The 10,349-nt window shown below is 57.8% G+C and overlaps 4 protein-coding genes across 4 annotated transcripts; all 4 read right to left on the reverse strand.

Annotated features, from left to right (window-relative positions):
• Positions 1-31: 31 nt before the first annotated feature.
• On the reverse strand, positions 32-222 carry SDRG_11149 (hypothetical protein; the record flags this gene model as incomplete). The annotated part of the gene is made up of 1 exon (XM_008617177.1): positions 32-222. A coding segment is annotated over one exon (189 nt), but the record flags the coding sequence as incomplete, so codon positions are not given.
• A 1,097-nt stretch (positions 223-1,319) lies between these two features.
• On the reverse strand, positions 1,320-6,798 carry SDRG_11150 (hypothetical protein). The gene is made up of 14 exons (XM_008617178.1): positions 6,534-6,798; positions 6,389-6,484; positions 6,228-6,332; positions 5,981-6,178; positions 5,814-5,927; positions 5,010-5,762; positions 4,818-4,961; positions 4,596-4,766; positions 4,329-4,547; positions 4,134-4,277; positions 3,982-4,086; positions 3,738-3,935; positions 3,376-3,690; positions 1,320-3,326 (listed from the first exon to the last, which is right to left on the reverse strand). Exons 1-14 carry the CDS (start codon positions 6,780-6,782, stop codon positions 1,365-1,367), a joined length of 4,773 nt encoding a protein of 1,590 aa, XP_008615400.1. The 5' UTR covers positions 6,783-6,798; the 3' UTR covers positions 1,320-1,364.
• A 669-nt stretch (positions 6,799-7,467) lies between these two features.
• Positions 7,468-9,378, reverse strand: SDRG_11151 (hypothetical protein). The gene is made up of 7 exons (XM_008617179.1): positions 9,186-9,378; positions 8,968-9,141; positions 8,836-8,926; positions 8,557-8,791; positions 7,897-8,510; positions 7,794-7,849; positions 7,468-7,740 (listed from the first exon to the last, which is right to left on the reverse strand). The coding sequence occupies exons 1-7, from the start codon at positions 9,342-9,344 to the stop codon at positions 7,504-7,506; spliced, it is 1,566 nt and encodes a 521-aa protein (XP_008615401.1). The 5' UTR covers positions 9,345-9,378; the 3' UTR covers positions 7,468-7,503.
• Positions 9,379-9,772: 394 nt separating this feature from the next.
• On the reverse strand, positions 9,773-10,307 carry SDRG_11152 (hypothetical protein). Its single transcript, XM_008617180.1, has one exon. It carries the CDS (start codon positions 10,259-10,261, stop codon positions 9,845-9,847), a length of 417 nt encoding a protein of 138 aa, XP_008615402.1. The 5' UTR covers positions 10,262-10,307; the 3' UTR covers positions 9,773-9,844.
• Positions 10,308-10,349: the final 42 nt, after the last annotated feature.

The raw sequence follows: 10,349 nt of genomic DNA on the forward strand, positions 1-10,349 counted from the left end.
CTTCTTGCCCTCGGAGCCGCGAAAGTCGAACGTCTTGTTGAGCACAATGACCCGAGGCGCGGCATCTTGGAGGTACGCCTTGAGCTCGTTGATGTTCTTGGGGTACACAGGCGCCGCGTTGCCGCCGCCCGTGACGCCGGCGGCCAAGCCAGGCGCATTGGCGCCAAAGACGAGATCCGAGGCAAAAGCGAGGAGCGCAAGCGGAAGGTACGAGAGCTTCATGGTTGGTTGGGTTGGTGTCGAAGACGATTGAAAAGTGCGTTGGGATCTGGAGTGGCAACGATCGCAGACAGGCCACTACTGCGCGTAGCAGCTGGTAACTACGAAGCATGCTCGAGACAGATGCTGTGGCACCACGCATTTAGAATGTTTGCGCCCAAAGCCACGTCCAGATCCGAGCAATAGTCCTTTGAAAAGTATGGGGAATCTCTGGCAATCGGGTTCCCTCTTGATGGACGTTCTTGACACTATTTTGCTTTGAGTTTCGTGCTCGCTTGGGAACGGTACGTACGCGTGTCGGCGACGCACTGGGATATTTTCCTTTTGATAGTGTCTGTATGACTGCCACACAGAACTTTCAACTTTTGCTTTGTTTGGTGCTTCCCGGCATCTAAGTTGGCCGTAGTCATTATACTGTAGTATCGCCAAGACGCCCAACGCGTGCACAGACATCCTGTCCAGACTCGTCGTTACGTCTTGGTTCGAGGTGGTCAGCTGTACGTGGCAGCAGAGAAGCGCCGCTCGTCCATGGCACCGCGCCGGTGTAACCAAGCCAAGTTGCCCGGCACAGTGGTAGAGAGATCCCGCAGAGTCCGGAGCAAAGCGTCATGTATCTATATTGATCCTATGAGATATAACAGGTGCTGTACACATTGCTCTAGTATTTCCGTGTGGTACTGCAACCAGATGTCTCAAATTACGATCCAGATGGCATTCGCTACGTCAAGGTGGTCGGTCCACGTTACCAGAACGCACGGATGCCAGCCATTTACAATGACAGTGCAACAAACTGCTAGGGTATTTGAATACAGTAAGTCTTGCTATGAGTACGCAGTTGTTACGTTACAAACGACTGTCTGTGGCATACGCACCATCTCTTGCCGCCGGCCGCGTTGTTGTCGTGCTGTCAAAGCGTCGTCGGCGTTGTGCCTCCTCCTTGCGTCTCCTTCAGCCTGAGTGCAGCGCCGACTGCGTGACTGCATGGCCTTGGAATTCGGCTCAGCTCCATGGTCCTTGGACTCGACCAAGCGCTAAACACTGCTTGTTACCTGCGCATGTCCGTGCCAGTGCTTGGCACCGCTTCCGAAATAGACAGACAATGTGTACACACATGTAGATGTATTCAAAATTGCTCGGTGCAGTGTCTACGGCTTGATCGCGGCCATCATGACCATGAGCTCTTCGAGCTTGCGGCGCATCACGTCGATCTGATCGGCGGCGGCGCCACCCTTGGCGTCCACTTGGCTCAAACACGCGAGGAGTTCGCTGGCCTTGGGCTCTTCCAGCTTGTCGGCAGTCGCCTCGCTGATTGCGTCGTCAAAGATGGTCGCGATCGCCGCACCCGTCGACACAATGTCGTCGTGCAAATCGGCTTGGTGCGCGAGCTGGTACGCCAGCACGCAGCGGAGGTGCTGAGGCTCGTCAGTGTCCGGCGTCCAGACGTCGTGGAGCGCCTTGTCCATGTCCGACAAGGTCTTGCGCACGATCTTCTGGTACTTTTGCAGCAGCGCGACGCGGTCCTGCTGGCCGCGGCACTTGGCCGCGTCTTCAAAATGGCGCACGAGCTTGGCGCGCGCGATGCCCGCATGCTGGAGCTCGTTGGCCAGAATCGTCTTGGCCGGCAGCTTGGTAAAGTGCTCGACGTGCGCAATGCCGTGAAAGAACACGTCGAACGCCGTGAGGACAGCCGTCTGCAGCTCGTTGGACTTGGCTTTCCACGACTCGGTCGCGTCAATGTGGTTCTGGATCATCTCTTCTTGCTCCGGCGTGACCTTGAGGAGCGCCTTCTGGACCGGCTCGGTGAAGATTGGGTTGAGCACGCTCGGGGCGAGGTGCATGAGCACGACGTTCTCTTCCGTGCTGTAGTTCATGCTGAGCTCGAGGCGCAGAATGGCCTGCGCATAACTCGCAAGCGCCTCCGTGTGCGCGCGCTCGAGGCCGCCGTCGACCGTCTTGTTCATCGAGGCCATGAGGAGGTTCATGAGGATGATGGCGACCGCGGCCGCGTGGAACATCATGAGAAAGACCGTAAAGAGGTACAAGAAGTGCTCGCCGCTCTTCTCAAAGCTCGTAAACGACCCGAGCGAGTCGGTCGGGAGGTTGCCAAAGAGGATAAAGTACGTCGTGTAGAACGACTGCGCGAGGCTCCCGAACGCATCGTCGTCGCGGCCCGTAAAGATCTGGTAGTAAGTGATCGTGATGCCGACTTGGAAGACCGCGAGGAGGATGAAGAAGTTCCAAATGTCGCCCATGAGGTTCGAGATCATCGGGAGGAGGTAGCTGGCGGTCGGGACGACCTCGAGAAACTGGATCGAGAGCAGCCAGAGGAAGATCGTGAGGAAGCCGCCAAAGCCGATCGGAATCGGGAGGGCCATGGCGCCAAAGATACCGAGCTTCATGGGTACGTAGAACGCGACGATCGTGAGGTACACAAACAGCTGCGCGCAGTTGGTCAAGTCGCCAAAGTACTTGAAGCCCAACGCCTTGAACTCTTGCGCTTCGGCCAAGATAAAGTAGAGTGCGGAGGCGGCGAGCACGCAGTTGTTGAAGAACGGGAAAAACGACTTGATGCCGAGCACGAGAACCGTCGCCAACGCCAGCATCGAGAATCCCACCGTAAGCACGAGCGTCGCAATGAACAAACGCTTCTTGGCCGTCTCCTTGTAGCTCGGCAGGTCCGGAATCACAAGCGTCGGCTCGAACGCGAGGCTGCCGTCGTACCCAAAGCGCGCGAGCCGCCAGAGCGCGCGTGGGCGGAGCCACTGCACCATGACAAACGATGTTGCGGCAAAGACGACCGCGACGACGCCGACGACGAGGCAAAAGTCGACTGGATTGACGATCGTCTTCTCCGCTTTGATCGAGTCTTTGTCGAAGAGGATCGACGAGATCGTCATCGTGAGGAGGAGGAGCCCGTACATGATGAGGTTCTCGAGGTACTTGCGCTGCGCAAAGAGCTCCCACTTGATCTGGATCACGCGGCGCATGACCACGTGCTCGAGACACTCGGTCTTTGCTTCAAAAATCAGGTCCTCGTCGTCCGTCTTCATGTTGAGGACCGAGTAGAGCGCGCTGCTCCGGACCTTCTCGCCATAGACCTCGCCCATCTAATTCACGTCCTGTTAGACACCTGTCATATCGGGACGACGCAATTACGTTGGCGAAATGCACCGAGTGACGGTCCATCGTCACGCAGTCGTTGAGAAACGTGCGGCCGAGCACGGGCGAGCAGTTGATGGCCTTGGCAAAACCGTTGCCGTTGAACGCGTCAATCACGTTGAGGTCGACGAGGGAGCTCGCGAGCTTCTCGCGGTACTGCACCGACGTCTCGCGCTCGTGGTCTTCCTTGAGGATCAGGGTCTTGATCTTGGCTTGCTCGGACGCGCTTTGCTCCTTCTTCGTCACGCCCTTGCCCTTGGGCACGTTCGTTGCGAGCCACTGGTCGAGCAGCTTCACAACTGTCATGCCGTCCTAAATAGCAACATTAGATCGTAAAAGAAAACGGTGTCCGAGCGTACGTCGTCTTCGACATCGATATCGGCCAAGCCGTTGAGGAGGAGCAGCACGATCTTGGTGTGGCCCGCAACCGCCGCCACCATGAGCGGCGTCTGCCCCGCGTGGTTCATCGTATCGACGTCCGCGTCATTCTTGAGGAGGCAGTCGACGTGGTCCTCCAAGCCCATACGTGCCGCGTGAAAGAGAGGCGACTCCTTGTTCTACACCCATGTGTTCATATGAGCTTGTAGGATATGAACGCAGTACCTTGTCCATGGCGTGGACGACATGGAGGTCTTCGTCGATGAGCTCCTGCACAATGGGCACCGGCAGCTTGTGCAACACGGCCACGTGCATCGCCGACCGCTCGGCCTACAGACACACGTCGTCTCGTGCTCGATCCACATGTCGCAACGTACCGCCTTGTGCTCTTCGGCCTCGGCCAAGGTCTTGACGCGCGCAATGTAGTAGAGCGGGTACTTCTTCTTGAGGTCCGCCTTGGCGCGCAAATACATCAAGCACTTGCCTTCGCCGACAAGCCCCAGCTGGTTTTTGCGGAAATTCTGCAGACAATAATGGTCTAAGCGTTGCCACAAGCGATGCGTCATCGGTACCTGGTAATCGGTGTGGGCGGGCGTCACCATCTTGGTCGGGTCGGCGCCAGCGTCGAGGAGCAGCTTGACCATTTTCAAGTTGGACTTGTTGGCTGCGAGCAAGAGCGGAAACTCGCCTTCGGACGTGCAGAGATCCCGGTCAAAATGCGGCTGGCGCTGCAGGAGCGCAAAGAGCTCGGTCTTGCCGTTCTCGCAAATGTGGTGCAGAATCGACTTGCCCTACTCCCGACATGTCGCATCGCCCGACACAAGATGGCCACGACGTACGTGCTCGTCGTGCTTGTGCAGAATGCTCGGCGTCAGCGGCTCCTTCAAATACCCTTCAATGTCTTCCCAGCTGCTGTTTTGGGCGAGCGCAGGCAAGCTCACTTCCTCGACCGTCTTTTCACAGTCGCCAAAGCACTTTTGGTGCTTCTTCTCGAACGCCATGCGCTTGGGCTACAGCGCACAACATGTGAGTCCTTGACCGACCTCATAACGCAGTTGTACGATCGAGCGGGCATCCACGACGAGGCCACCGATGCTGCAGAGCACTTCAATGCATTCGAACGTGTCGTCGTTGGTCTTCTTCTCCACGTTGCGCTTGCACACGAGCTTGCGGCTCAGCGCGTGGTCGAGCGCCGTCTTGCCCGCCTACATCGCACGTTATGCCACCATTTCCTGAAGAGACCATGATCGTACGTGGTCTGTCTTGGAAAGCCAGTCGCGCTTGTAGTACGGCAGGAGGATGTGCAGCATCTTGGGGTGACCTTCCATCGCCGCGCACATGATGGCGGTCCGGCCATCTTCGTCGTCCTTGTTGATCTCGTCGGCGATGCGCTCGAGCGACTCTTCGAGCTCGACCCGCTTGTCTTCGATCCAGTCGTCCGTGATCTCTTCGTTGAGCGACGGATCCGCACACTCGACGCATGCGGCATGCTCCACCGGTATCAGCACCTTGCACTGCGTGCACGGCCAGAGCGGCGGCTGAAACTCAATTGGGCCCTCCGAGTTGCCAGCCTCGTACGTCCCCGTAAAGAGGCGCGTGTCCGGGTCAAAGCTGCCGTTGTACTCGACGCGCTGGCTGTAGTACGCCTTGAACATCTCAATGCCGTCGTCGTCGCGCCACGACCCCGAGATCGTGTACGGGCCATTCGCGTCCGTGCCGGCGCCCACAAATCGGTACTTGACGTACTCCTTCTCGGCCGGCACGACAAAGGCCGTGACCGTAAAGCTCGCGTCCGACCAGACGCCGCCTTGGCTGTACTTGCCCTTCCACTCGGACCCGGCCGCGAGCGCATCGGCGTTGATGTGCTCGAGCCACGACCGCAGCGTCACCTCGTCGCCGTTGCGGACCATGCAGTGGATCGGAAAGTTGACGCGGAACGCAATCTCCTTTTCAATCTGCTTGCGCAGCGCATCGGTGGCACACACGTCCAAGATGCTGTGGCCATCCTAAGGAAGCACGCATCATCGATCGTGATCTCAGAGCATTCGAGGTCGTACGTTGTCCTTAATGTCGAGGTTGGCGCACGCCATCGCCAATGCGTCGACGACCTGGCGCGCGTTCTCGGGCTCCTCGCACGACGAGACGACCGCGTGCATCGGCGTCGCGCCGCCCTACCCAGCAGTTGAACGTCAGGACAGGACAGTATGGCAACATCCAGTCGTACCGCCGTGAGCTTGTTGACGAACGCGCCGTTCCGAAGCAAGATCGAAACGCCAAGTACGTTGCCGTGGGCCGCGGCCTTGTGCAGCGGCGTCTCGCCGTGCTCGTTGGCAAAGTCGACGCGCGCGCCGCGGTCCAACAGCATCTGGAGCACCTCGTTGTGCTCATACGCGGCCGCAATGTGCAGCGTCGTCGAGCCATACTACGCGACAGTCCGCTGCATCTTGCAACATTGATGCATGTATGTCTACCTCGTCCGTGGCCGAGAGGTCGATCCCGTGGATGTGGTCGAGAAGCACCTTGACCGTCCGCTTGAAGTTGTTGTACACAGCGTAGTAGATGGGCGTGTACGTATACTACGATCGCTTCATGAGCTCGACGATCGAGGGGAGGCGAAGCGACGACTACGTACGTCGGGCAGCAGCTTGTAGTTGGTCTTCTGCAAGACAAGGCCGACGACCTTGTGGTTGCCGTACAGGGCAGCCGCCGAGAGGATGTTGAGGTCCATCTACCCAGCCGGTATGAGCCACCGAACGCATGCGGAGGCGCAAGCGTACCGTGACGGCCAGCAAGTCGTCTTCCTCGATCGTCTCGGTCTGGAGGCGCTTCAAGAGGGGCACCATGTTGCCTTCGATGAGGAGGTCGACCATGTACGTCTCGCTGTAGTCCATCTCGTCGTCGTCCTCGTCGTCGTCGTCCTCGTCGTCGTCCTTGGCCTTGCTCTGGAGCTGCGCCATGAGGTCCTTCGGGCTCATGACCTTGAACGAGCTGCGGGTATCCCCCGCCGGGCTCTGCATCGTCGACATGCTTCGCAGCCGCCAAAATGGAAATGCGAAAATTTCCATCTACCTCGAGCACTGCGCTCAATTTGCATAATTTTTCGTGCAATACACTTGGTGTTTGTATGTGCACCTCCACAATCCTACGACGCGGCTGATTGAGTATTCGGAAAGTGTGAAAATATGCAAATACACGGCCGACCATTGTGTTCTAACGTTCGATTGGCCGAAATCCGAAGCTCGAAGCTGCATCGAATGAAATTTAGACCAATCAGAGGGCATGGTTTAAAGGGCAAACTGCACTGCATTGAAGTCCACTGTGGCGACCGTCGGTCCGCCACCCACCGCCACACGTCCAAGCTCCTCGGAGCTGTCGCCGGCTACTGTAGTAGCCACCGCGGTACACGAGTAGCCAGCCATTCCTTCGGGAAGGCAATGCAAATGCACCGAATTCCTGCCGACCGCGAGCACAATGGCGGTGTTGAAGTTGCCGTCGCGCCACATGGCTTGCTATTTCGAAGCTGCCCGCACCACGTGATATCACTTCCAGGTGATCGCCTCCATGATACTCCTGCACGACAGCCTCCACCAGTGGAGCTGGTTGAAGTGAGTCCATCTATACTTACCAGGAGCCCACCCAGGACGGGCTGGTCCGATGCCCTGCACTCGGAAGGCTTGCGGTCCTCTCGCATGTGACCTTTGTTGCAGATTGTGGTGGTGTCGGACAGAAGAGACATGTAATTCCAAGTTACAGATCGCGGTCCGAAGCGTCCAAGAGCTGCTCGGTGCTCGCACTTGCTTCGGCTACCTCGCGCCGACTCAGCGCGCGGCGTAAGACGGTGGCGTCAGCGACCAGCAAGCAGAGACCGAGGACGACGCCGCAGGCACTGAGCACGACAAATACATTGGCGACCGACGGCAGGTAGTGCTGCTGGCGGCTGTACACATGTGCCACAATCAACGGCACGGTCGCAAGGCCCACGTTCTAGCGCAAGGTATCACCAACTGCACGTATACCATCACTCGCAAGGATACTACCGAGAGGGATGTGATGGCACCAAACGCAGTGCTCACGTAGCGCGGTGGCACGACGACTACCGTCACATGAGCCATGCGCTAGCCGCAGTCAAAATGGTCGTACATGGAATCGCCGACCACATGGCTGCGGCAAATAAGCTCTGCCCGATCCCAGAGAGGGTCAAGGCGAGAGCGACATCGCTGGTCGTGTAGCGCACGAGCACATGGCCCGCCGCAATCGCCACGTCGGCGACGAGACCCAAGCTCGCGCGCGCCCCAAGACCGTCCACGAGGCTGCCGCTGAGCGGCGAAAAGACGGCCGACACGAGCGGCGTGATGGCCATCATCGCTGTCGCTTTGGCGGTCGCGTCGATCTTTTTGCTGCAGTAGATGTGGGTCAGTGGCCCGTGGCGCCACGCCGTTGCATCGCAGTTGATTTGGTCGTCCTGGAGGTACGGTGGGCCTTTCTTGCACTTGAACTGGTCGAACGCCGAGACGATCGAACAGTTGGCCGCGAGCTGCGGCAGCGGCCATGCAAAGGGCGGCGACATTGGGCACGATGGTGCGAGCGTCTCGCAGGTGTGGTTGAGGTACGCGCCGAGGCCGCAGCGGCGGCAGTCGATAGGCGGCTCGATAAAGTAGTTGCGCTCGAGGAGAACACTGCCCGCGACGTTCGCGAATGGCCCCGTGCACGCATTTATCACAATGTAGAGGACCGCAATGAGCCAAAACCCAAGGCTACATCGACTGCACTCCACAACAAATAAGAACTGAGAGTGGTTACCTGAAACGGCGTAGGTCCCAAAGACGCACAGGTGCAGCTGGTGACGCCCTCTCGAATGGCAGCGTCGACTCGAGACGTACCAAGAGGATCGTTGCACAGAGTGAGAAGACGCACACAAAGCTGCCGACCCAAAGAGCAAAGGTCACGTCAAAGGCCGCTGCGATCCACGGACTCAGCACGTCGTTAAGGAGCGTTCCGAGCGTCGCAACGCAGTTGTTGATGCCAATCGCAAAGCCTATGCCACCGTGTCGACAGTCAACGTGCCACTAGTCTACGCACCAAGCTCCATGGGGCTGAACCAGTGAGTCACAAATGTGGTCTGGGCTACCCACATTGTCTCGCCGCCCAGACCAAAGAGGACACGACCGGCCTAGACTCGCATCAGCACACATCATAGTATCGAGGATGTACGAGCAGGAGGTAGATGTTTTCAAACGAGCTCCCGAGCGCCGTCACGACTTGACCCGCAAGAATGAGCGACGCCAGTACGAGCGCCATGAACGAGACGCCGTACGTGTCGATAAGGACGCCGCCAAAGAAGGGCAAGAGGACGTTGGGCACCGAGTAGAGACTGTAGCTGAGGTTCTACCTTGGCAATTTGTGAAATGGAAAGGAAATGCATCGCGTACAAAGTAGACTTCAAACTCGGCGCGCGGGATAGTACGGCCAAAGTGTTGCTGCAGCTGCGTCTTCAGCGCGCCAGGGTTGTCGTAGCAGTACGTGCTCCCGAGGACGAAGAGGCTCGAGAGCGCGAGGACGCTGCGTCGCTGCCACGCCGACCCACGCATATCTGGCCTTTCTTGCGGTATCTTGAGCTCAAACTTCGAATCGATGGCTTCGAACTTCGATTTCACGCCGGGCCACAGCGGGCCAGTCGGCTCGGTACGTTAAAAAATGAAAGCGCCGAAACTGCGTCCATAGATAAAGGGCACTAGAGGGAGCATAATAGACTAGGTCTCGTCGCTGGAAACAGCCTACAACGAGAGATATGTGTATTGCGGCGTCATGAAATGCGCCGTATGGATTGGTGGATATCTACATATTTTTAGCCAATCAAATTTTCTTTGCACTTCGCAACTCAAAAAGTGCAACCTGGTGAGCTCGGCGCTGGTCGACGAACGTTCACGTATGCCTCCCGTCCGCATTGCATTGAGCTTGACAAAAAAGCCCACCCTGAAGCGTTCAGCGAATTTTCATGCCTCCACACAATACTGGCAACAGAACACGACCAATATCATTGTTGAACGTGTCGCGTGCAGCGTTAGGCTAGTGTTGCTGACGTTGGCGCTCACGATGACCCATCGCGGCTCAAAAGGGAGAGCATTGCAGTCACCGTCGTCAGTTGACCCGTTATCGACTGCAACTCGACCGACATGGTAGCGTTCTGTTTCGTCACTGCTTCTAATTTGGCTTCCATCGCGGTGTTGTGGCTCGTCACTGCTTCCAACTTGTTCGTCACCGTTTCCAGCTGCGCCGCCATCGCAGCAATCTGCTGGGTCGGACTTGTCGCTGCGTCGTGCAAAGCTCCACCCTCTATCTTGCGCTCGTTGGTGGTTGCCCTGTCGTTGTCGTCGCATTCGGGCGTTGCTGGGACTTCCTTGGAGACAGCTGCCATGATGGCCGCAGTCATTTTGGTGAGTACATCGTCGAGCGTCGAGTGTTGGTTGAGCTGAAAGAGAAGCATGCACTGGTCGTGGCTGTCCATGTCGTCGAAGTCGTCACTGCGTCGCCAGAGAGTCCGCAGCTTCGCCGTGTACAATCGAAGCACCTTGGCCGACCGCTCCCGTAACTTG

Source organism: Saprolegnia diclina, assembly GCF_000281045.1.
Source record: "Saprolegnia diclina VS20 unplaced genomic scaffold supercont1.39, whole genome shotgun sequence".
Lineage (NCBI taxonomy): Eukaryota > Oomycota > Saprolegniomycetes > Saprolegniales > Saprolegniaceae > Saprolegnia > Saprolegnia diclina.

What these genes read in the sequence shown, in the direction of transcription:
- SDRG_11150 (XM_008617178.1), bottom strand. Translation starts at nt 6,782, where the DNA reads ATGTCGACGATGCAGAGCCCGGCGGGGGATACCCGCAGCTCGTTCAAG. An exon ending in ACCTCGACATTAAGGACAAC is followed by an intron (nt 5,763 to 5,813) that starts GTACGACCTCGA and finishes GTGCTTCCTTAG; the next exon opens with GATGGCCACAGCATCTTGGA. An exon ending in TGCACAAGCACGACGAGCAC is followed by an intron (nt 4,548 to 4,595) that starts GTACGTCGTGGC and finishes TGTCGGGAGTAG; the next exon opens with GGCAAGTCGATTCTGCACCA.
- SDRG_11151 (XM_008617179.1), bottom strand. Translation starts at nt 9,344, where the DNA reads ATGCGTGGGTCGGCGTGGCAGCGACGCAGCGTCCTCGCGCTCTCGAGC. An exon ending in AAAACATCTACCTCCTGCTC is followed by an intron (nt 8,927 to 8,967) that starts GTACATCCTCGA and finishes ATGCGAGTCTAG; the next exon opens with GCCGGTCGTGTCCTCTTTGG. An exon ending in GTGCCATCACATCCCTCTCG is followed by an intron (nt 7,741 to 7,793) that starts GTAGTATCCTTG and finishes ACCTTGCGCTAG; the next exon opens with AACGTGGGCCTTGCGACCGT.
- SDRG_11152 (XM_008617180.1), bottom strand. Translation starts at nt 10,261, where the DNA reads ATGGACAGCCACGACCAGTGCATGCTTCTCTTTCAGCTCAACCAACAC.